We start from the raw sequence: 23785 nt of genomic DNA, 5'->3' as shown, positions 1-23785 counted from the left end.
CAAGTCAGTGTACGTGATTTGATATTTGTTCCTTTTGAATTGTGCAGTGACCATACATCAATGTTTGTTAAATTAGATTTTTCTGCTGAGAAACAAAGTACATCAACTCATATTTTAGGAAGCAATTCAGAAACAAATTCTGTTTCCCTCTCCCTGAAGTATTGCTTCCTTAGCCTTTGATATGGTGTAAATCAACACAGTTGAAACACCTCTTTGGCTCAGACTGTTGTGGATCTGACCTGGTAAGTTTAAGGCATTGGAACAAGGTGGGAGATGTTTTGTACCTGTTTCCTTTGCACTTGTTATGCCAGACACCGCCTTTGCTTATTATTTAGCTTTTGACAACTTGGTGAGGATCTGTGGTGACAGAATTTGAGTGTCTGGGTTGTGTCTGAGTGTGCAGAGCTGCTGGAGTTTGATGTGGATGATGGAAGCCAAGCAGCCCAGGCAGCTCCTGTGTGCAGATGTTCCTGATTTGAAGGGAATAACAGAACCCTATTGCTGTGAATGTGCTTGAATGATGGATCCTCCCCTTTTGTTAATTTAAACTGGTTTGTGTTGCTCAGTGTGCAGTGGCCGTCGTGACTGCCGGTCAATGGACATCAGAGGTCTGAGAAGCAGTGGTGTCACTGGGGTGAACTGGTTCTGCTCCGGGACCCAACTGCCCACATTGCATTAGACAGATGGACAGTGTAAATAAACCTCCCGCTAGCTTGTACTGTCAAAAGAAATCTTGGTTTTCAACTACAGGGATGTTTTCCCTGCTCTCCTCATGGCAAGAGGCTGATCCATAGCCAGGGTGGAGCTCGGGGGGTTTGCAGCTTCCCCACTTAAGCCAGAGGCAGCTGCATTCAGCCGATAGTTATATTTTGGTTAAGTGTCCGGTCATGTTAAGCTTTGTGGCGTGCGGATTAACTGTGTATCATAATATGCCGCAGGCAGCCCTTGTTTCTGTTAGAAACGCTGTTCTGCTATTAGCATATTGCAAAGTAAATATGTCATCATTTTCACTGTGTATATGAGCCAGAAGTGAAGCTGATTAGTCTGTGTATGTTGTTCAAGCAGCGCATGCTGCACAAAAACAAGTACTGTAAGTCGAGACTGGTAAAGCTGACTTTTAAGCTCTATCAGTGAGGAAGTGGTTGTGCCCCTGGATAAAGATGTTTTCCTGCGAAGCCTCAAGCTCTCCACAAGTGTGGATTTCCTTGGCTTGTGTTTTATTCCTTCCCCCTTAGATTGTGGTCCCTTTGGAGGAAGGCTGTGTCCACTCAACAATACCAAGTATGATAATGCCTTTGTCCTTGTCTGGAAATATTAAATGCTACTGCAATAAAATTACACTGATGCATTCATTAAAAAGATATACTCTCCTAATAAACTACTTTCCAGAATTGAAAATAGCAGGTTGCATTGGCAGGGTACGAGTTAGATGTAGCTCCATTCTCACACTGCTCATCTCCGTCACAAAAATAGGACATGTGCCCACAAATGCATATCCGCTGATGAGTTCATGTTGCTGTTATATATCAGAAGGTCTGAGTCCATGAATAATAGTATTAGAAGCTGGAATATCTACGCAAATATTTACACTGCCAGACTGAGCCTTCTGGCAAATGACATCTCATCCCTCAGCTTTGTGTATTTACCTTTCTCATTTACTGCTGTAGCTGTGGGATGAAGTGTGGCAAACTAAGGGGCTGTGGCTCCTCCGGTACCCGCGGTGATGGGGAACCCACCCGGGGTGGAAAGGAGATGGTCCCTGCACCAATACTGCACTAGATTGATTTGATTGATCATAAGCCTGTGTCCTCTTTTTCTCTTAGGGATTCATTTTTCTGCAGCTGCGTTTAGGTTTATGTACGTTTTCCTGGCATTTGTTTGTTCTCTGTTGCAATTGCTGATTCTGCAAGGACATCATAAGTTTATATTGATCGTAAAGCTCATTGCCTTTCATGTGACCTTGGAAGTGTTCGGAGCAATGGGTCTCGGACCTTGAATTTGTTTTCTGAACTTTGTGCAACATCAGTAGATTTTATACCACCAGGAAGTGGAGAGATACAGCCTTTTAATTTCCTTAAATTGTTGTGACGGAATTTACTAATGATTCAAATAAAAAACGTGCAGTAGGGACAGCATCAATAGCAGCACATCGCCTATTGAGTGCCAGGCTGGTTGAAGAGGACGTGATTGAATTTTAGAGAACTGAAGCTTGTGGATCTTTGGCAGTGTCTAATTTATTAAACCAAACCAGGCCTAATTTCCCTCGGAGGTAGCGGTAATATTCCCCATCCCGTGCAGCTTTTTGGCACTGAGCTAATACATCCTTTCAGTGAACCCTCTGAGTAAATGGAGCTGGAGGGGAGGCGGGAGGTAGATCCACTCTTGTATTTATTATGTGTTGACAAAACGCACTGAGAGAGGCAGATGCCAGGTGCTATAGAAATGCAAAGTACAGTCTGCCCTTGTTAACGAGTTGCGTTTGCAGCACAGGTTTAGTCCCCGGTGGATTATGGGGCTGTCCTAACTCTCATTGATATAATAACATGATACAAAAAGATTCCCTGAGTAGTAAATATATTTGACCATTTTAGATTCATTAAGGTGTGAACTTTGTCTGGCAGAGAGAAGTTCCACTAAGCATTTTTGCACCAAAGTAGGTCAGTGTAATTATAATTGGCTTTAATGAGCGCTGCTCCGCAGTTCTGTACCTGTAGCTGGTTGGCGCTCAGAAGTGCAAATGCCATCGCTGCCTTTGAAAAAAGCAATGAGGAATCAAAGTAGTAATTTCTAATCTAATTCGTTTTGACTTGAAAGCCTCGGTTATCTGCATAAGCAGAGGCGAACGATCTGATGTTGGTAAGAAAAGCCAGAGGAAACGCAGGCGGCAGGGATGGCAGCTCTGCTGGCCAGAGGATACGCGTGAAACTCGGCTTTGGTGCCTCAGCTGCCTTGCAAACTGTCTGCAGTTCAGCCTTGAGGAGCAGTTATTCCACCAGAGCCAGCAGGACTTGTACTGCTTTGGAGTGCATTTCTCTTTGTGCCTCAAAAGACATTCGGGTAAAGTAGCGGTGAGGAGAGAACACTAAGGAGAATTTGTCATTTAGGCTGTTCCCGAAACCTATTTATGTACCTGTTCCCCCAGAGAGAAGAAAATCTCATATATCCAGAAATCATACATTGTGGCAGTTTATCTTTGGGATGGAGTATTCGCAGGTACTGCTGCTGGGAAGGAAAAATGGATTTGAGGGAGGCGTTGGGTATTTAGCTGGTGGGTACAGAGCTGAGCTTTTGTTCTCAGAAGATGTAGCTCCACAGCAGCTCCTTGGGAATACTGATGGGAAGACATTTGCTGTACGTGAGCCTGCGTGAGGAGCTGAAGTGTTTCAGAACTGGCTGAGGGAAAAGAGCGGCCTGGGAAGGCTGGGTCTAACCGAGGGTTTATTCTCTGTTGGGCTGTGCGGTGTTGCTGGTGTTGGCAGCTCTGGGCTGTGGCCGGTATGGCTTTGCAGGGGTGCAGCTGCCAGGTTGGGGTTTGCAGAGCAGGAACTGAATGGGAATGTGCCTTTTCCTTACGGTGTTGTGCATGGAAAGGGCCCATATAGAAACCACCGGCTCTTCTCCCTGCCCGGGGGAGTTTCGGGGTTAGCGAGCAACACTCACCTGGAAGGATGTGGATGGGGAAAGGAGAGCTGCTGTTCTAATAAGTTGCAAAGATTTGGGTTATTTATTTATTTATTTATTAAATTCCAAATAACTATTCAAGAATGGTTTGTTCATTGAAGCCTTTGAACCGTGTCCTTCTCTTTCTGGAGTCAGGACAACTTTAATTTCTCATCTTTTGCCATTCAGTTTTCATGCGGTCTTGTCCAGACAAGCGACTCATCTGGTGACTCAGTTCCTCATTAAGTATTATGTCCAGTACAGTTTTTGGCCTTTCAAGGTGAGGGGTGGTCTGTCTGTCTTTGTCTGGGCGCTTGAGCCCTGATCTTCCATCTCTGATTCAAGTGTAACTCAGGGTGAAGGAGACATCGGCTCTGGTGTTGTCGTCCTGCTGCTTTGTAGCTTCTGAACCCCTCGTGGTTGAGGTGCCCACTCTCCAAATGGCTGAAATCCCTCAATGCAGAGTGTGTGCTGAAGGGTAGATCGGATTTTGTTGTGGGGTGCGAGAGCGTTGTGTCCCCATTGCGGTCAGGAGCTGCGCTAATCCAGCTCTTATTAGCCCATGGTGTTTTGAGCTGGAGGGAGCAGTGCCCAGGACATGGGTACCAGGGTCCACGTTCCTGTGGGGAGGACAAAGATGCATCTTCACGTTTTCCCTTTATCTGTTCCTTGGGACCGTGAACTGACAAGAAATTCAGCGTAAAGAATCCCCTATGATCTGTTTTGCTGGTGAAAGATGTTAAATCTGTATCCTACACCATTTGACTTGTACTTTTGTCTTTTCTCTTGCCAGCCCAGAACTGCAGTCACATCTTGCAGGGCCCAAATGGGACCATACAGAGCCCAGGCTTTCCATATGGATATCCCAATTATGCAAACTGCACGTGGACAATCACTGCCGAGGAGCAGAACAGGATACAGCTTGTTTTCCAGTCCTTCGCGTTAGAGGAAGACTTTGATGTGTTATCTATCTACGACGGACTGCCTCAGCAGGGGAACCTGAGAACAAGGTACATTGCTCATAACAGTCATGTTTATAAACATGTTCCCGTTTCTGCCACTGGGATTAAATCTAGGTCGGAGGTTTATGCTGCAATAAACTGCGAGTGCTGCTTCGCGAACTGTTCCTGTAGTTGTTTTGATTTCTTACCTCTGATAAGGTTTGAAATGTTGCTCTGAATGCCTGACAGCAATGATTTATCAGGAGTCGTTCTAGACATCCAGAGAAGTTAATTAGAAAATGGAGCGAGAGAGCAGCAGAGCTAATGTGCAAGAGGAGCTTCCCTCAATCCAAAAGAGATTCTCTGAGTGGGAGGATGGATAATGGGTTTCAGTTTAGAGCTCTTCCAAGTGCTTTGTGGGTGCACTGGGTTCCTGAGATCAGCTGATGGGAGGCAGCTCGGCGGGTCTCGACTCAGCGAAATTGTCGAGGTACAAGTAATATAGTTTAATATGAGACCCTCCATGGATTCTGATCTCGGAGACTTCCAAGTACTATCTCGGTATTAATGAAAATCACCATGAGAGGCTGATTTAGAAAAGAAATGATGGATTGCTGTGATAGCAAATGTTAGCTGGCATGTCAGTGTTCTGCATTTGAAGGAGTCATGATCTCAGACCTCCAGATCTGAGGCGCAGATGAAATCAGCCTGGTGACTTGTGACGTGACTGCTGGTGTCTGATGCGGTGTCTGATTGCAGCTGAAGTCTGACAGTAATATATTCAAAAAGTAATAGAAACAGTGCTAGAATGCTCTAGTTGTGGACAGTCCTGGAAATTAATTATACTTCAAGCCACTTTGGGACAGATCCTTTGACCTCAATGTCTTGTCTAACCCAGCTGGAAAATCTGAGTTAAACACTGGTGAAAATCAGCCCTTCGTGTAGCTGATTTGAGTTATGCAAATAAATCTTATCTTCATCTCGCAACCGTGCTTGAGAATCATCTTAATTATGGGACCTCATCATTTAATCAGAAGGTAAGCACAGTGCTTCAGGTGTTACGTAAAGGATGCTCATATCAGGTATAAAACTGTCTGGTGAGGAGTCAGCGCCGCTGCTGCCCCGAGGAGCCCCTGGCACGTTGCTCTGCTCGTGAGCAGCACCAGATGGTCCCTTTTGCCCTTTCCATGTCAGTGGGAGCTTCTGCTGAAGAAGCAAAATCCATGAAGGAAATGAATTCAGAAGGAGGGTCATGGTGGAGTAAATTAGTGAGACATTAGGTGAGCGACACTCGGGTATTGCTGTGAGCTACTCGTGAGCGTGGTGTGATTATCAATGAAGCAACAGCAAGAGCGTCGCCAAAGCTGGGGTGCGGTGCTGGCAATGGGAAGGGGAGGACACAAAGAAGGTGTCCTCCCTTCCTCTGTATTGCTGGTGAACTTCGTGTGCAACTCACGAGGAAGTTGTGGGATGGAACCATCAGCACAAAGTGATATGAGAAAGTTTCATCTCTAATGAGGTGTTTGGGAAATGGTGTGTATTTAGTGCAACAGAGGACGGTGAAATAAATGGGGACAGAAGTTGGTATTGAAGCTTTCTAGAGGTCTGAGAGTACTTACAGAAGATAAAACTAAATGAGATGTGGACACTTGTGTTCTTCACCTGGATGTCTCTAGTTTAGTGGCTTCAAAACCTGAAACTTGCTCTTCCCTGCTGTTCCATGTCTCACTTCTTTGTTCACCTTTTTTTTGTTCTACATCAATCTCACTTCATTAAACTCTGTAACTCCTGCCCAACACTGTTTTAAATTTTTGTTTTATTCTTTCTCTCCTTTTTCTTTTTTCCTGTGGCCATCAATTTTGTTTTTTTCTCAGACTGCTTTCCAAATGTACTCAATTCATCATCCAAGCGCAGTACTCGAAGATGGATGACCGTGCGTCATTCGTCAAAGCTTATGCTACCAGGAGCTGGGCCAAAATAAGCTGTAAGCAAGTGTAAAAGAAGGGGGTAAACAAAGCCTGTTTCTGTAGAGAAGGAGGTAACTGTGCTGTTCAGTGTGTCCAAGGCTGCTCAACAGAATGATGAACGGAGGAACAGTGGTGAGCTCGTGTTGAGCATCACTGATGTTTTTCAGTAGGTCACGTCTGTGCGATGGGGAGAAGGGAAGGACGTCGGTGTTGATGTCTTGCTTTGCTGGGGTTTGTCTTCTGGAAACCCGACTGCTCCATTTAAACCATGTATTCCCAAGAGCTTCCTTGGCCTTGTTGCTGAGAAGGGGTTAATAACTGTGTTCATCGTGTGCTGGAAAACACCCTGTTGTCTTGCCGTTTAATGTGGTGTGAAAGTTCCCTAATAGAATAAGAACAGACTTAATCCAATGAGACACTTGCTAATAAACTGCTTTACTGCATATTAGGGAATTTGCGTTGTATGTTTGTGATGAGTATGTGAATATTAAATGCGTTTCAGCATCTTAATTTAGACATCCAGGGCTGTTGTCGTCTTTTAGTGCCATGACTTTGCTTTGTCTGCTAAAATCAGAGCATGTTTCCAAGTCCTTGCTCCTTCAGCTTCTCTCACATAATTTGTGTGGTTGGTTTCGGTCTGTTTAGTTTGTTCCCCAGCACCATATACTGGTTTTCAGCTGGGACCACTGTAAGAGAATCATCTTTGAACCCTGGGAACAGCAATGGCTGTAGATTTGTGTCTCCCCTGAGCTGGAGTGTTACATGTCGTCAGCAGTTCAGATGGGATTCGTAGCTTCCCTTGGGTGCCTGGATGTGTCTTCCCTTCTCCTACTGGTGTTTGTGCTCGTTACACCAGCCCAAACTCTCCCAAACGCCCATTCTTCAGGTTTGTAGCCGTTCTGAGCTGCCGAGGCGGCTTGGAGTGGAGCTGATCCGAAAAGCGCGGTGGCAGGAGAATGCGCTTTCTGCAGATTCCCGTTGTGCTCTGATTGTGTCATTGTTGAGAGGATGCTCCACTCATCAGGTCGCTTTCCTGATTGCTTTCCCACCGTGCTGGGCTTAGAAGCTCAGCAGAGACCTGACTGAAATTTGAATATTTGGAGTTATTTATGGATCCGAAATTGCTGTGGGAGTTGGGAGGCTCTTTGGACTTTTTCATATTTGGCTATTAGGTGACATAACCAGGCAGTAGTTAACAAGGAAAAATGTAGCAAAGGAGGGAAGCCACATGACATCTTCAAGCTTTTTCAGCTGCTGCTGTAATGTGCAGGACGCTTTTAATGTGAGAATCTTAAATTAGTTGCTAGTTTCCTTATTTGATGTTTCAGTCCTGCGTTAAGATCCAGGGAAAACAATTCACAATAAATGTGATAGGTCAGTCGTTCCACTTAGTTCTGTTGTTGTGAAGGGAGCCACTGAGTTGACACTCAAATTAGGACTGATCGGTTTAGAAAATCAGTTGGTTTTTCTCCTCACAAAGATGTTCAAAACTAATTTGGAAAGCCCAAAGGACTGCATGTACAGTCTTTTTTACCAGGAGAGGTTACAACTCGCTTGCATACATGCTGAACAACGCTGGGGTCACTTGAGCAGGGCATTTATTCTTCTGGATTGCAGGGCTCTAAGGAGCAGGTCCATTGCATTGTGGTGGGAGGAGAAGGCAGCCCGAGGGGGTTCAGTGAGCTGGAGTTTTAGCTGTTGGATCTTACTGGTTGAACTGGGGCGCCCAGTAGTTTGTTGCCGCTGATCTGTGTGTAAATTGAAGGGGGAAATGCTGCTCTCCAGTAGAGATGCCAAAGTTGTCTGAGATCTGCTTGTATCTCACTGCTACCTGAATAAAGGAAAAATGAGCATGGAAGGGACATGCTAAAAATAGGAAGACCATGGACTTGGATTTTCTTACTCTCTTACATTGTATTGAAAATGAAATTTATTGAGATTTGATGCCTTGTACATGTTACCAGCTTGAGCCGTGAAGGCCTCGTATAACCGAGATGGCTGTGCAGGCTTTAAGCTCTATAAATAACGCTTTTCTAGTGGGAATTGACCCAAACCCCATTTTAAACAAGCAAAGAAATCCATCCAGGCTGGAATTTATGAGCCCTGTGACTGTCCCTGGAGACTGTGTTAGTTAATGAAGCCTTTGTTGGTGTCAGAGGTAAGCGAAGGACTCTTGTGACGTGATGGATTGTACTTGGCTTGGGGAAGGGAGGAAAGTGCACTTGATTCCCAAGTCGTGCTGGCACATGGGGTTTGATTGCGGGATGTTGGGTGGAGAACCGTTCGCAAAGTGCCGCATTAACTTTTTGAACAACAAAAAGTAGGTGCAGCATATGTCATCATGAGTTCAAGGGACAGAGAAAGTGTTTTTCCCTCTGATGCTTGTTACTATCTTGGTAGGAAAAATACATAGTAATGGATGTCGGAGCCAATGGGTAGTATTTCAAAAGCAACCTAATTATCAACCAGCTGGGCAGAGGGGATGGCTGGAGAGTATGGAATAAAGTAGGACATGACATGCGGTGTTGGTTGGCAGCAAAGCAGCTTGGTCAGATATGAGGAGCAAATAGACAAGGAGTCGCTGGTGCTGCAGTGTGCTTAGGGAGGAGCTTGTTTGGGATCTGTTTGTAGCTTGACTCAAAAATGTTTGAGCGTGTTGTTCCAACAAGTTGAGTAAATCCACATGTAACCTGATACTGTTGTTCTTATGTCATCACAGCATCCTTTTAAGCTGGCTGAGATTTATGTTTTGGTCCAGAGCATCATCTCAGCCTGAAAGGGATCAAAGTTAAAGGACAACTGTCTCAGTAACACGAGTGAGTTCTGCCTTGCAGACAAAGCTGGCTTTTAAGTGTCTGCCGCATCCATGAGCTGGAAGTGTTCTCGGATTATGCTCTGCTTGTTTTATTAGTACTTAATAAGAACATTCATAGTACCAGTTGTTCTATCAGTATGGGTTAAGGAAAAAAAGCTAACATCTCATTGTAATTGCTTGATTCTTAAATACAGAGAGGAAGGGAGAAAAGCTAATAGAGGAGGAGGAAGAGGCTGCAGGACTGTGGGGACATGGGAGAGGGTTTCGGGCTGGAGAGCCAGGGGGTGGTGTGGAAAAGCCTCCTGGAGCCAGAGCTGCCGTTGCATCTTGCAGGCAGTGAGATGGGAGGCATTGAACTCCTTCAGCATCACAGACTATTCCTAAGCTGCCAGTAACGAGATCTGAGGTGGGAGGGATTGCTCTGGATAAATTCCCCGATCTCTTGCATTCGTTCTTATCTTCTTGGCGCACATTCCATGAACCAGCCTTGAAGGGACGGCTGTGAGTGACCACTGGCTCTGCACGTGGCTGTGCTTCCAGTTCCCCATAGGCTTTAATTCTTAAACGTACAGGTATTCTTCCTGCAGCAGCTGGAGTACAACGCTTACGCATCCTTTTCATCAAGACTGAGAATTACAAATGTTAATTAATATCACACAGCATTTATCAGTGGAAAGACTGGACGTACATTCGGCCTCTCATTGCAGCTGGTGAGTTCCCTCCCTGCTGTGTGCGAGTGATCCAGCTGGTAGGCTGGACAAGGCACATAAAACTGGGTTCAAAGTCAGCTGGAAGTTACTGGGCTCCTTCTCTTGGCCCCAGTTGATGGCAGATGAGTTGAACACTTGATGAATGCACCTTCCAGGTGATGTTGGGTTGGCTGCTGCTTTGTTACCTGGACGCAGTGTGGAAGAGCTGTCACCTGCTCATTCCAGGTTATTTTCCAAAGAGCAGCTCTTGCTCTGAGCTGTTGTTTTCTCAACAGAGCCCCTTACACCTGACTTAGCTTGAATATTGTCCTGGGATAGCGCAGGGGTATCAAACGACTCCACAGAACCATTGAAACAGTGTACACTGAAGAGTGCTTTGCTTGATGGGAAATTTTCTTTAATAGATGCCTTTAAATTACATGCAGGAAAAAACCCACTGAAGGATGGTGTAGTGTAATTTAATGCTGGGTTAAACGATGCAATCCAATGCGTTTTCATTAGATGTTCTGAGACACTTCTCTAGCGTTTATGCTTTAAAGGCTGTTGGATTGCCAGCTGCAATAACTATTTTGATTGCAGCCTGAGCTGATGGTGGGCATCCTACCAGAAAAATAATGTGCTCTGTTTTAATTATGGCACCTGCACTCCAGAATGGGAGCCTGCGTCACAGGGCATGGCACAGTTGTATTGATACAGTGGAGCAGTATAATAATACGCAACAGATGGAGGTGAGAGCGTTTGCAAAGGGGCTGAGACGTGGACTGTCTTGGCTGAGTGTTTTTCGAGGGCAAAAGTGTTCAATTGTGGGTTAAACCCTATGAGCAGAGCAGTCAGTGGCTCTTTGTCAGGTGCTCGGCTCCTTTCATAGATTATGGGACAATTTTGCACTGGGGAAGGACTTTGGCATTGGGGAAGATGGTTCTGTGAAGCAGGTTTTGCTGCTCTGCCAATGGGGAGCTACGCACCACAAACACTTGCAGTGTTGGTGGCGAACCCAAGGCAAAAAGTGGAGGAGAATGCAAATAGAGTGGAGGATTTCTGCGCAGATTTGTTTTGATATATTGATTTTTGCCGTACTGTGAAGCAAGGGCAAGCTCATGAAGTGGCATTTCTGGCACTGGTTTAGTTCGGTTCATCACAGTAGGAGCAGAATTAAGCCAATGAAAAACACATTGAAAATCTCACACAATCAGTGTTGGCTCCAAGCAACTTAAGGGGATAATCACTCAATAATCCATTTGGCCAGAGGTATGGAAGAAATGGAAGATGATTATTTGTGCTGTTATTACCACCCTCACATTCTTGTTATGGCCCTTAATAAAAACAAGGAACAGAGTTTGCTGCTTCTCTTTCTCATTAGTGTGTGTGTATATATATATTTATTGCTACAGTAAATAACAGTGATGTCACTATTGGGTGTGCATGGCCAGGCTTTGATGGGGGGGACAATGGGGTGGCTTCTGTGAGAAGCTTCTGGAAGCTTCCCTGGTGTGTGATGGAGTCAATGCCACCGGCTCCAAGAGGAACCTGTTGCTGGCCAAGGCTGAGCCCATCAGCCGTAGTGGGATATTGTATTTAAAAAGTGGAAAAAACGACTGTGCAGCTGAAGAGAGGAGTGAGGATGAGAGCAAATCTGCGCACGCAGCAAGGGCGGAGTCCAGCCAGGGGCACCCATGGGGAAAAGGGGCAAGTTCTGCTCTGTGCATTTATTAAAACTGGTCCCTGCATTTCCCAGATTGGAGCACATGAGTCACAGAGTGTCATGGGTTGGAACGGCCCTGGAAAGCTCATCCAGTGCAATCCCCCCATGGAGCAGGAACACCCAGATGAGGTTACACAGGAAGGTGTCCAGGCGGGTTGGAATGTCTGCACAGAAGGAGACTCCACAACCCCCCTGGGCAGCCTGGGCCAGTGTTCTGTCACCCTTACTGAGAAGACAACTGTGGAGACAGGGAGACTGTGTCAAATGCCTCACTCAAGTCAAGGTGGATCACGTCCACCGCTCTGCCATCATCCATCCATCTTGTTATGTCCTCATAAAAGTCAATGAGGTTGGTCAAGCATGACTCCCCTTGGTGAAGCCATGTTGACTGCCCCTAATGACCCTCTTATCCCTGATATGCCTTGAGATGGCACCAAGGAGAAGTCGTTCCATCAGTTTCCCAGGGATGGAGGTGAGGCTGACCGGTCTAGAGTTACCCGGGTCCTCCCGGTAACATGAAGGTTTCAATAAGCTGTTTTAATTAAACTGCAAAATAAATTAATAAAAACCGTGACACTCTTCCTCAGTTCTGTGTGCAGCAAACTATCTGGAGTCCTTAAAAACCCTGGAACCTTTTATTTTTATTAAACAGGAGCGATTGTTCTTCCAGCTTGTCCAGACAATGGTTTCTATGCTGAGAGCGGGTAAGCACTCCTCTGCTGACATTAGAACTTGACTGCCGTCATTGTCTGGCAGCCGTGTGAACTTTGCTGATAACTGGATATGTGGCTTTAATCGGGTTCTCGGGCAGAGCATGTCAGCTTTCATTAGTCGGAGTGCAATCCCTTAGAAATAATATTTAGATTTACTAAATCGCGGCCAGAGTAGGAGCAGTGGGGAAGTTCACTCTCGATCTGGAGCGATGCCGTGTGGCAGCGAGTTCCTGCAGTCGCTGCTGCTTCTGATTTTTAGGACTGTTATCAGGCAATGGGGACCGCATCTGAATTTCTGTCTTTGATAATGGCGGGCAAGAAGCTGAGGTTGCTTTAAAACATGGTCCTTATGTAAATAACCTTGGCCAAGCATAAGGAGAAGGCTTGTAAGTTATAGAACTATAATTGTTGATGAGAAATATATATTAGCTCTTTTTGGGCTGTGTCAATACAATATTGGGGTTTAGCGTTTGGGATCTACTAATGCTAGTTTAAAATCATCACCGAAAGGACTTGCGTAATTAACAGTTGTCATTTAGCTCTCAGTCTGCAAGGAAAGCCAGGGAGGGCAAGACCCCCAGGCTGTGTGTTTGTGTAGTGCTGACTTGGGTCTATTTATGAGCCTTATCAGCTTTTAATATCATTCTTTCTTGTGGGCCTGTGTCTGTGTTCCAGGCAGCTCCTGCACTACATCCACTAGATCATCTTGTGCCAATGATTTTGTGTCTGTGGGCTTTGATTTTTCTCTGAGTAAAGAGGTGTTAACCATTGCTGGGGTGCTGGTAGATACGAGGATGTAGGATGAAAAGAGCATCCTTGGGGTTGTTCTTGCAGACACAGTTGGGTGGGACTGGAGAGGATTCCTAGAGACTTCAAAACTTATGCACTGTAAAACTACAGAGCGAATACTCCACAGCCAGCCACCCTGATGGGCTTTAATTGGCAAAGATGTTTTCTTGCCTGCTCTCTTACGCTATTTTAGTTTGTGTTCAATGTAATGTAGTTTGTGTAACGCTTCAGACCCGTATCTAATGTTTTTCCCCCAAGGTTCTCAAAACGTGCTATGAACATCATTGAATAATGTCTTGGCCTCGCTCAGTGACCTTAAATATTACTCGTGTTTTATGGTTGGGGAAAGTTAGTCTGGCGGGCTCAGCGGCCGCTCCGAGATGATGGTGCTGGGATTAGCAGAGCAGATGATGCTGGCGAACAAGGTGTGAAGCACATACAGCGGTTTAAAGTACGATCAGTCAAGATAGAAGGGGAGTTGTTCTGGTAAGCAGGAGGTGCTAAAAGCCCTGGATGGGTTTGAATTTGTTGAAAAGTGAATTGAAGCTGTACAGGTCTGTTTTCTGTGGTGTGTCGGCAGGTCCAAGGCACAAATGGTGAGCGTAACGTTGCTCTTGATTTCTTCCAGGTTAACGGGTTTCCAGCTGCCGGCTCCTATTGTGAGCACGGGGGTCGTGCTGTCCCTGTGGCTCGTGAGCGACTACGCGGTCAGCGCTCAGGGCTTCCAGGCCAACTATGAAGGTAAGTGCCCTGTTTAGTCGTTGTATTGAGTTGTATCCACGTGTCGCTTACTGCAGGATGTGAAACTAAGGTGTGGAGTTTGTACTGGAATACATACATATGCAGACACTTAATACAAGAAAGGAGTGCCCAGTTCTTGTGTCATTAGATCCATTTTTTCAGAGTTCAAATAGCTGATCTCTTCCAAGTGTAGTTTGTTTTTTCCTCTCAGTATCTATGCTCAAAACACCTTGAAAAGCTCACTCTAACAGCAAAGCTGGGATGACCGGGAGGGAAGGGAAACGTGGGGTTTGACAGTGGAATCTGCAGTGTTCCACGCGCCCGGAGCCCCGTGCAACAGCGGCCACTGCACAGCAGTGCATAGGATGCTCAGATAATACCGCATTGTTCCTTTCCATTATCTTTGTTTTCGCTGCACCTTCTTCTCCAAGTATTTAAATTCACCTCCTGTGTTTCTTGTCATAAATATGTCCAGTTTTGGTAGTTGTGGAGGTGAAGGATTGTATGTGAAAGCTTGGTTGCTTCAGTCTTCAATCTCTAACGCTGGAAGTTGTCAGCTAAATGAAAGAACAGTTTGTACTGGAAGGCAGGTCCTGATCGCAGCGTGAGCTGGTACTGCTGGGTAAATGACAAATTAACCATTTTAAAATACGAGTTATATTTGCACTGATTATCGAACCTAGAATGTTGTTCCTATCCCCGTGAATGTTTTTCTTTGGGGTCCTTAGAAGTTCTCAGCTTTAATGATAATTTTTGGTAATGAGTCCTACCAGCCAATTACCCAGTACATTAAACCAAGCAGATGCCTTCATTTAAATGATGTTGTAGCCTCTCAAAATTTTCCGTGCTTGGCAATTGTTCAGGTTCAGGGGAATTCTGTTTAAATACCCTCTAATTTCTGATGAAAACCTTTGCTCTGCCTTGAGGCGGCCATGGCACTGAGACGTTTCTATTAGTCCTGAAGTGATGAGGGTGCCAGCCGGTGCTCGCTATGGCCGGGTGCAGTGTTAGAGATGTCTCAGCCAGAGCCCATACTGGTTTTCCAAGGGTTGGTGCCTACTGGGGATACTGATGGAGTGCGGTGGCTGTTGGGACAGGCGACCAAAGGCAGATCTGCTGCCCCTGTGCACAATCTCTGCCAGAACACATGTCTGTCACTGTGTCGACATCACTCCCAAATTATGTGGTAGAGGACACGTAGCTGCTTTTGTACTTCCTTGACATTTAGAGTTCATTTTTTGCCATTTACACACAGTTACTTGTACACTTTGTTTTTTATTACCTCGATGTAGCGGGTAATCTTGCACAAAGGCTTTTTCCAGGGCTGCCCTTTAGCCACATATATTTTAAGTGATCTGAAGTTTATTTGACTGGCGATTAGGAGGTTTTAAAGCAGGTAACCGAGTGCATCCCCAGGGGAGAAAATGGAATGTGCTTTAGACTTGAGGCACTGAGGGATACAGAGCGTTGGTGTCAATGAAAAGCTGGTTTTGAGGAGGGCAGAGGAGCTTGATGTACCAACTCCTGGCTGGGCGTTTGGGCGCTTGTTAACCAAGGAGGAGGAGATAAGCATGGTGTTGATGGAGGGGATGTGCTGCAGCTCCAGCGCTCTTTCAGTTCAATGGTAATCTACAACTCGATGAGTCGCGTGTGATTCGATAATTCACGTTTAAAGACAGAACAACGCATCGGAGTCCTCGCAGTAAACGGCTCCTTTGTGATCTGCTATCAGAGCACGTTCATTATTCACCTCATTGGGAAATCACCAGAAGAAACGGCATTTTAAAATTGGAACGAAAGATCTCGGGAACGTTTTTACAGGGAGCCAGGAAGCGGGTTGGTAGTTGGAGGCATCAAAGGGACTGAAAAACGTGGTGCTCACACCGTCTGCTCTGGGAAACACAGAAATCAGTGAACACAAGACCTATGGGGAGAGGCTGAGGGAGCTGGGCTTGTTCAGTCTGGAGAAGAGGAGGCTCAGAGCTGAGCTCAGCACTCTCTAGAACTACCTGAAGGGCAGTTCTAGCCAGGTGGGGATTGGGCTCTTCTCCCAGGCATCAGCAATAGGACAAGGGGCCATGGGCTTCAACTCTGCCCGGGGAAATTGAGGCTGGAGATTAGAAAGCAATTCTGTGCAGAGAGTGGTCAGGCATTGGAATGGCTGCCCAGAGAGGTGCTGGACTCACCGGCCCTGGAGGGTTTTAAACTGAGATTGGACATGGCACTTAGTGCCATGATCTAGTAAACGGACTGGAGTTGGACCAAGGGTTGGACTGGATGATCAATGAGGGCTTTTCCAGCCCAGTCGATTCTGTGATTCTGTGAAATCGAGGTTGGCTTTGTCTGCGTTAACATCTCCCCAGCTTATCTAGTTAGTACGATGCCTGCGGGATAAGATCTTGTACAATTTCCCGAGAACAGCACAGGCACTACCTGCTTGAACGTGTGCATGTGTTTCTTCAATTCCGCCTGTCTGAGGACACAGTTTATTTACACATTTCACTGGCTAAAGGTGGCAGAGCTGGTGGGTGTTCCTGCTCCATGGGAGGATTGCACTGGGTGAGCTTTCCAGGTCCATTCAACCCCTGACATTCTGGGATTCTGTGAAATTACTGTCATTAAGTGAGTGCTCTGGAGAAAGAAACGGGGGCAACTGTTGTAGGGTTACTGGCAGTGAAAAAGTGTCAGCTTTTCCTTGCCGAATTGAAAGAATAGAGAAAACTTCATTTCCATTTAAGTAGAATACTTTGAAGGCAATTTTACTTAAGCGGTTTTCTTACTAAATAGAAACGGTTCTTAGGAAACTCCGTTTCAGAACGTATCATTGAGAAAATATTTAAATTAAGTGCTTTCATGTTCTTAGCATCCTGAAATGTGTTTTTCCCCGTTAAACTTGAATTCACCGTGATTTCCCAATTAGCCTTGGTCACCCTCAGCCTGTGGGGTTTGTTTTCCTCCTTTTACGCCTAAATGATTCTTCTTAAAAATCCTGACCAGCTGTTTTGAGTCTTGCATTTCATTTCGATGCAGGAGAAATTCCAAGTAGAAACAGCCAGAAATAACCTAAGTTAGAGCTTTACTGGGATGTGAATCCTGACAGTCTGATCTTATGAAAAATACACCTGAAGATTTAATGCCCAGAAGTGACCAGTGTTTCCATTTATTGCTTCCCCTGAAAGACGTGTGGAGTTAATATTAAGGCACATGCCTGGACTACAATGAGAGACTAATTACAACCACTGCTGCCGCACACCTGATGAATACATAGTAAGCTGACATTTAAAATAAATTGGGCAAGTCTTTCACAATAAGAGGAAAATTGATATAAATGCCACATTTCCTCAATACTGCTAATAACAGTTCACGCTGAATAGCAGGAGGTTTTTTTTAGTTTACTGATGTAGAAATAAAATAAAATCACATTATTATTTGGGAGCCATTAACCTCTCGGCCGCCTTGTTAGTCTTGAGGGTATGAAAAATAGGGATTTAAGAAAAGATACCTGAACCTGTTCTTTATCATACGTGACTAGAGAGCAATGCTGGAAATAGAAGCTTAATGGAACTTAATGAAACCAGCAAGAACAAGAAGGTTCTTGCTTTAACTTAGTCCCTGGCCTAATATATTGATGTTTCGAAGTCACAGCTTTACACGGTGCCTCAGTTTCTCTTAATGTGATTTATTTGCTCATTCATGGTGTCATGGAGGCACCTCGAGGTTAGTTTGAGGGACAACAGGGTCCAAAACAACTTGTATTAAGGCGGTGAGAAACAGGGTTTAGCGCTCCAAAAGTGTCTTGAATACAGGTTCAAATATCAGTCGAGGAAAATTATTAAGGGGCAGCAACTAATACAACAGGAGGTCCAGTGTGCATGCATGTGGGTCACCAAAACAATACCAGAGCCGTCCCTGAGTCCGGGAAGAGTCCGCACTTGCCTGAACATGGTGTGGGGTTATTGTAAAGGGACACACGTACTTGTATTGAGTACAGAAAGTGCACACTCGCAATCCTGCGAGGGTAAATTTATAATACACTCGCAGTCCTGCGAAGAGAAATACTTGTGCAAATGTGCATGGAATATTGCATGTGCAAACGTGGAAGTATGGGAGGAAAATACACCTGCGATTATGTGAGGATTAATTTATACATGTGCTCATATTGAGCATGGAAAGTACGCGTGCAAATGTGCACGGAAAGTAGATCCACTCGCAGTCCTGCGAGGGTTAATTGACTCATCCCCGTGGTGGCGAGGCAAGCGGGGTCTCCATCCTGGGGGGACTCTGGCTCGTGCTCCAAGAGACCCGCGCAAGGGGTGGACCCTGACGAGAATCCCGTTTTATAGCCTGATCAGATCTGACTGTGGGCATTCCAGAAGCTTCTCTGCACCCCACACTGGCTGTGGGTGCCCCTGAAGCCTCCAAACATCCCCCACACTGGCTGCGGGTGCCTCTGAAGCTTCCAAACACCCCCACACTGACTGTGGGTGCCCAGTGGCTCCCTGGTGCCTCAGTGCTCCCTTCTCCTCTCTATTAACGGCCCTGGCCAGGGGTTCTGGGGCCAAACCAAAGATGCTGTTGGCCTCAAGCAGCAGAGAGAGAGGAGATGTGTCTACTCCTTCCATAGCGAAGGAGAGAGCGGGGGTTACATTCTGCCATTTGTCTTTTGGCGATGAAAGTGCTGTATAAAAGAGGAGGGATAGAATAATGTTGAACGCATTTTTAATGAATCCTTATCTATGGAGTTTTTAGAGTTCTCATGTTAATTATTTCTTCTTCAAAGTTGAGTTAGAAACCCCCCGAGAGAACTGGAGTGAGTGGGACCCCGGGCTTGGTTGCTGCCCAAGTGTAATGCAGTGAGATTTAACACTAGGTGAAGATTTTTCCTTCCCAAGACATGGTGTTTGATTACAGCTGCAACAAATTTGATAGCTGCAAACACTAAGTGCCTGATTGAAAAGAAACAATTACGCCGCGAAGAACACTGCTTATTTTAAGAAATTAGAAGCATTTAAATACAGAGGGAAACAGCCCCAAGTAAATGGTGCTGTTTTCCTTCGTAATAAATACCCTCCTCTTTCTCAAGCACAAATATCTCATTCTTCAGAGGGTTGTTTGGGGAGCTGTGTGTGCATATTTAGAATATACAATTAAAAACTGGTTCCTGTGCCTCTTTGGCCATTCCTTGGGCTAAACCTGGCCGAGGTTTCTGGCTCTGCTGTGAAACTGCTTCATTTCTCCCTTTTTCAGCCTGTCCTTTAACTTCACAGTAAAAGTTGCCCCATTAGTGGAAGACAAATTGATCAGCTTGGTTTTCTGTCTTTGGAAATAGCGTATTTGAGTTCAGATTGACTTTTGATGATGGTGAAGACCAATAGGACAAAAACCCCAGGGGATTCCCCTTCATGCACATTGCGTGTGCAGCATGAAGCTTTCAAGGACTGTGCAATACCTTTGTAGGACTTTCCTGTTTTAATAGATGCAGTGCCTTCCCATTCAGTCAACTGCTCCCGCAGCTTTTGTCATTTCACCCTTGTCTGCTGTGCTTAATGTCCATTGCCCTAGTGGCTTTTTGTTCTCTGTTTACTATGCCTCCCAGTTTTAGGATGAATTTTGGGATTTGGGGAAGGTTTGTCCCCACGGGCTGCTCGTTCCTCCTCCCGTCTCTCCCAGGCTGGACATGATGCTTGGGAGGCAGAAACCCTGTGATGCCCATGGGAGGTTTGGAGCATCAGCGTGTTGTGCTGGGTCAGGATTGAGTCCAATGACTTTGTGTGTTGCCTTTAAAAACAATAACGAAAGCTCCTGTTGGCTTGGGGAACGGAATTGCAGTCAGTTCTGCTTTGCTTCGGCACCTACTTGCTGTAGCTTAAAGGGTGGGTACCCAATTTATGAGCGTTAATAAGATGCTAAATAAAAAACAAGTCTAGCATTCTGATGTCGTCTTCCCATGTAGACAATATTTTATTGGTTTAAAATGTCTTCTGCATTCCATGTGAACAGAGGGACAAAAAGTAGGTGCTATCTCCTTTGCTGTTGCTGCTGCCTGTCAAACAGGAATGAACCTGGAGGGATGTGAAGAGCGGGAGCGTTGCTGGAGGGCGGCAGTGATGCCAACAGCTGTAGGATGAGGCAGCAGCAGCTTTGCCTCCTGCTCCTCGGGGTGGCACATCTGGCAGGGTTTGCACATCTGGTGGGGGGGGGTATGCTGAACTCCGCTCCGCTCACCGCCCTCATTTTTGGGTTCAGATCACTGCATTTCCCAACACGTGCACCAAGCGGTGCTGGAACGTGCAGCCGTTCAGCACAGCGCCGTTCGATTTGCTTCTTGTTTGCAAGGTATTTGGACTACATGATAAACCAAGATACCGCATAAGCAGTAAGGCAACGCGGTGTTGTCAATAATATTGAGTGACAGAATTGTTTTACACGGTGTAGCATCTGGAAGAGAAGTAATTTTATAATTAGATTTAAAGCATAGCATTGGATTGATTCTGTCTCCAATTAAATGTTTTCTACCTGATGTAAAAAAGCTGGTTGGCAATAGGCTTGCTTATCATGTTTTCAGATTTACTTATTTTTATTTCCAAGGCTGCGCTTTGGAATTTTTCCACGCTGTTTCAGCTCTGTAGCCGTGTCCCTGTTTGTCATCAGCTGTTCGCAATATGCAACTACTGTTTCATTTAATGTACCATATGCAGATTGGAAACGAAGCGACTTTGCACAGTCAACTGTTCAGTTTAGACGCATGTTGGGAGCGGTGGGTGCAAACTTGATGAGTGAAATAGTAATGAAGTATCTGGTTGATTGAGGTCAGTCAGCTGGGCTTTATATCCCAAATGATCCCAAGTTCCCCTGTGCTGGAAGAACTATATGTATATGAAGACGTATCTTTGTCTTAGCTGTGATTAGAGAACTAATCAGGATTTGTTTGTAGTTTAGACTAGAGTGGTTGTTTGATAAACACCTTTTAAAGGGCAAAAAGCTGCCTGAGAGATCCTAAGTTTGCTTGTAAACCCTCTTCTGCTGTTTATTTCCAGTTATCTGTATCTGTTTGCTATATTTTTGCTCCCTGGAGGAAACCGTTGTCATGGTCAGGAGCACATTCGAGTCATCAGCGGCAGCTCAGCCTTGGGAGGGAAATGAATGGCAAATTGGCCTGACATGGTGACTCAATTACTTCTCCCAGCCTTGGCAGGAGCTGGTGTCAGTGCTGCTCAGTCTGGTACTTGCAGAGGATGTCCAATAAATTTGCTGAAATAAAATCAGGCAAATAAGCCCGGTGTTTGCCCCTTGTAATGTTTACGAGCTCGGCGCTGCATCAGGTAGTCAGGGACTCGTAAAACAAAGATCTCCATTAGAAGATGAAGAAATAAATGTAAATAGCTGCGCTGCCCACTGTGCTTCCCTGGGAAGTGTGGCTGGGGGGGGGCTTGTGCTTTATGAACAGGTGTTTCTTAAGGTAGGGGGAGTGTTGAGGTGCAGATACCTCCTGGGGCATCCAGCTGTGCCAGCCGAGGTGCAGTTTGGCTTTGAAGGATGAGAGAGGAGCTTCCTGAGGGCTCAAGGTCAAGGACTTGAGAGGCTGGTGCAGTTTGCAGCGTTGGCTTTAACAGCACAGCGAGCTCTGGGCCCCGGTGACTGCAGAAACTGCATCTGAGTGAGGGGGAACACCTGAGAAGCTCCATTTCAGTTATTTGTCTTCTCTGGGTGTGAACCTGCGGCTGATGGTGCTACTGGGAACGTGGTTTGCTCTGATTTGAAGGGATCCTCTTGGTGCAGTTGCTGAATTCCAGGGTGCTGCTGGTGCTGAGCACCCGACCTAGAGCCTGGGGTTTGGCTGGGGGTTTAGCGACCCGCTGGGGTGGGTGATGCTGTGGACTGGGTGTCACGGAATCCCAGAGTGTCAGGGGTTGAAGGGCCCTGGAAAGCTCATCCAGTGCAATCCCCCCATGGAGCAGGAACACCCAGATGAGGTTACACAGGAAGGTGTCCAGGCGGGTTGGAATGTCTGCACAGAAGGAGACTCCACAACCCCCTGGGCAGCCTGGGCCAGGCTCTGCCACCCTCACCCCAAACAAGTTTCTTCTCATATTCCAGTGGAACCTCTTGTGTTCCAGTTTGCACCCATTGCCCCTTGTCCTGTCCTTGGTTGTCACCAGCAGAGCCTGGCTCCATCCTCCTGACACTGCCCCTTTCCATATTGATCCCCATGAATGAGTCCCCCCTCAGTGTCCTCTTGTCCAGCTCCAGAGCCCCAGCTCCCTCAGCCTTTCCTCACACGGGAGATGCTCCACTCCCTGCAGCATCTTGGTGGCTGCGCTGGACTCTCTCCAGCAGTTCCCTGTCCTGCTGGAACTGAGGGGCCACAACTGGACACAAGATTCCAGGTGTGGTCTCCCCAGGGCAGAGCAGAGGGGCAGGAGAACCTCTCTGACCTACTGACCACCCCCTTCTAACCCACCCCAGGGTTTATTGGGCTGTTTCTTTGACTAAATTCATCACGCCGTCCCTCATGGTTTTGCCTGTTCCCAGACACTGATGGTGTTGCTCCTGTGCTGCTCTGTGGGACATTTTGTGCTGTGCCAGCCTGAAGTCGCTGCTCTGGAAATGTCGATGCAATTGAGGTGCTGCTGCAGTGTGGGATTAATGAGAACACAGGGGCGGAGGGTTGGTGACTGTGGATATGATGCTCATAATTCTTCTTGTTCGTGTACATTAGTATTGTTCAAACAAGGGCAGGGGAAGACCCAGCACTGGGATCCTCGCTGTTTTCCCTCTGAATCCAGCAAAACCAGCGGAGCAGCTCCCGTTTGGGAAGCATTGCAGCCGCTTTGCTTTCCCTAATGGCTTCAGATTAAATCAGCTCCCTGGGGAACTGGGGACAGAAGAGTCAACCTTCCTATTATTTTTCTTTTTAGTTATACAAAAGATTTTTATTACTTAAATGAGCTCCCAGAAAGTCTGTCTTAATATACTACTAATTGATTTTAAGTCTTGAAAGCAGCAAAGCTTATTAGCATTTGCTGACTCAGCCAGAACCCTCCCCACACAGCAGAGGATGGAGCGAGATATTGACCCATGTTGCTGCAGCACTAAATGAAGTTGAGGGAATATTAAGTGTTTCATGCTGGCATTTGATTTGCATATGCAAATGAAATCAATCAGTGCAGACGCAGGAGAGCAGGAATACTAATGCTTAGTAAATAGGATCCAGTATGAAGCAGTTAAGCATCAAGTGACACTCGCTCAGCTACAATACAGGGACCCTTTGCTGTCCAGGAGATTCTCGCTGCTCCTGTCCAGCTGCTCTGCTCCTCAGCTCCTTTTAGAGCAAAATGTCAATAAATGCAGAAGACACTGAAGAATTTGTGTGACTTTGACATTGCTTCTGCTTTCCTGACATGTGGATATGGAGGGTAATTCGTGCTTGAGATGTTACTGTACATGACCGGACAGGTGGAAGGTGTTGAAAATCAGTGTTTGGAAGAACCTCAGCACAGCAGTGCAGGTACTTTATGGAGGGGTCTCATTGTGATGGTTCTTTCCTAAAAACCTTCATTTTCCTCCCTTCTTGCTCTTTTTTTTTCCCTGTGTATAATAGAGAGCCATTTCTTTTCAATCAAGGAATCTATTTGCAGAACATGTAGCTGTTAGATGCGTTTGGTTTTGTTTCAGCATACATTTCCATAAAAAGTCACCACTAATGAGCTGTGCGAAAATTGCGGACTTGCTGCCAAGCCAATTTGG

General features: G+C 45.9%; 1 protein-coding gene across 1 annotated transcript in view; it reads left to right on the top strand.

The window, feature by feature from the left end:
• CSMD2 (CUB and Sushi multiple domains 2) overlaps positions 1 to 23785 on the top strand; it is a gene marked incomplete at both ends in the record, with an annotated part of 231477 nt that overhangs the window by 15674 nt on the left and 192018 nt on the right. Inside the window, 2 exon segments of the mRNA XM_080357655.1 lie at positions 4454 to 4670; positions 13926 to 14038. Of these exon segments, the coding sequence (XP_080213781.1) occupies positions 4454 to 4670; positions 13926 to 14038 (330 nt within the window).

The sequence above is a fragment of the Nesoenas mayeri genome (assembly GCF_963082525.1).
Source record: "Nesoenas mayeri genome assembly, chromosome: 21".
Lineage (NCBI taxonomy): Eukaryota > Metazoa > Chordata > Aves > Columbiformes > Columbidae > Nesoenas > Nesoenas mayeri.
Note: the sequence above shows the minus strand (reverse complement) of the source record. Positions and strands in the feature narration are given on the sequence as shown.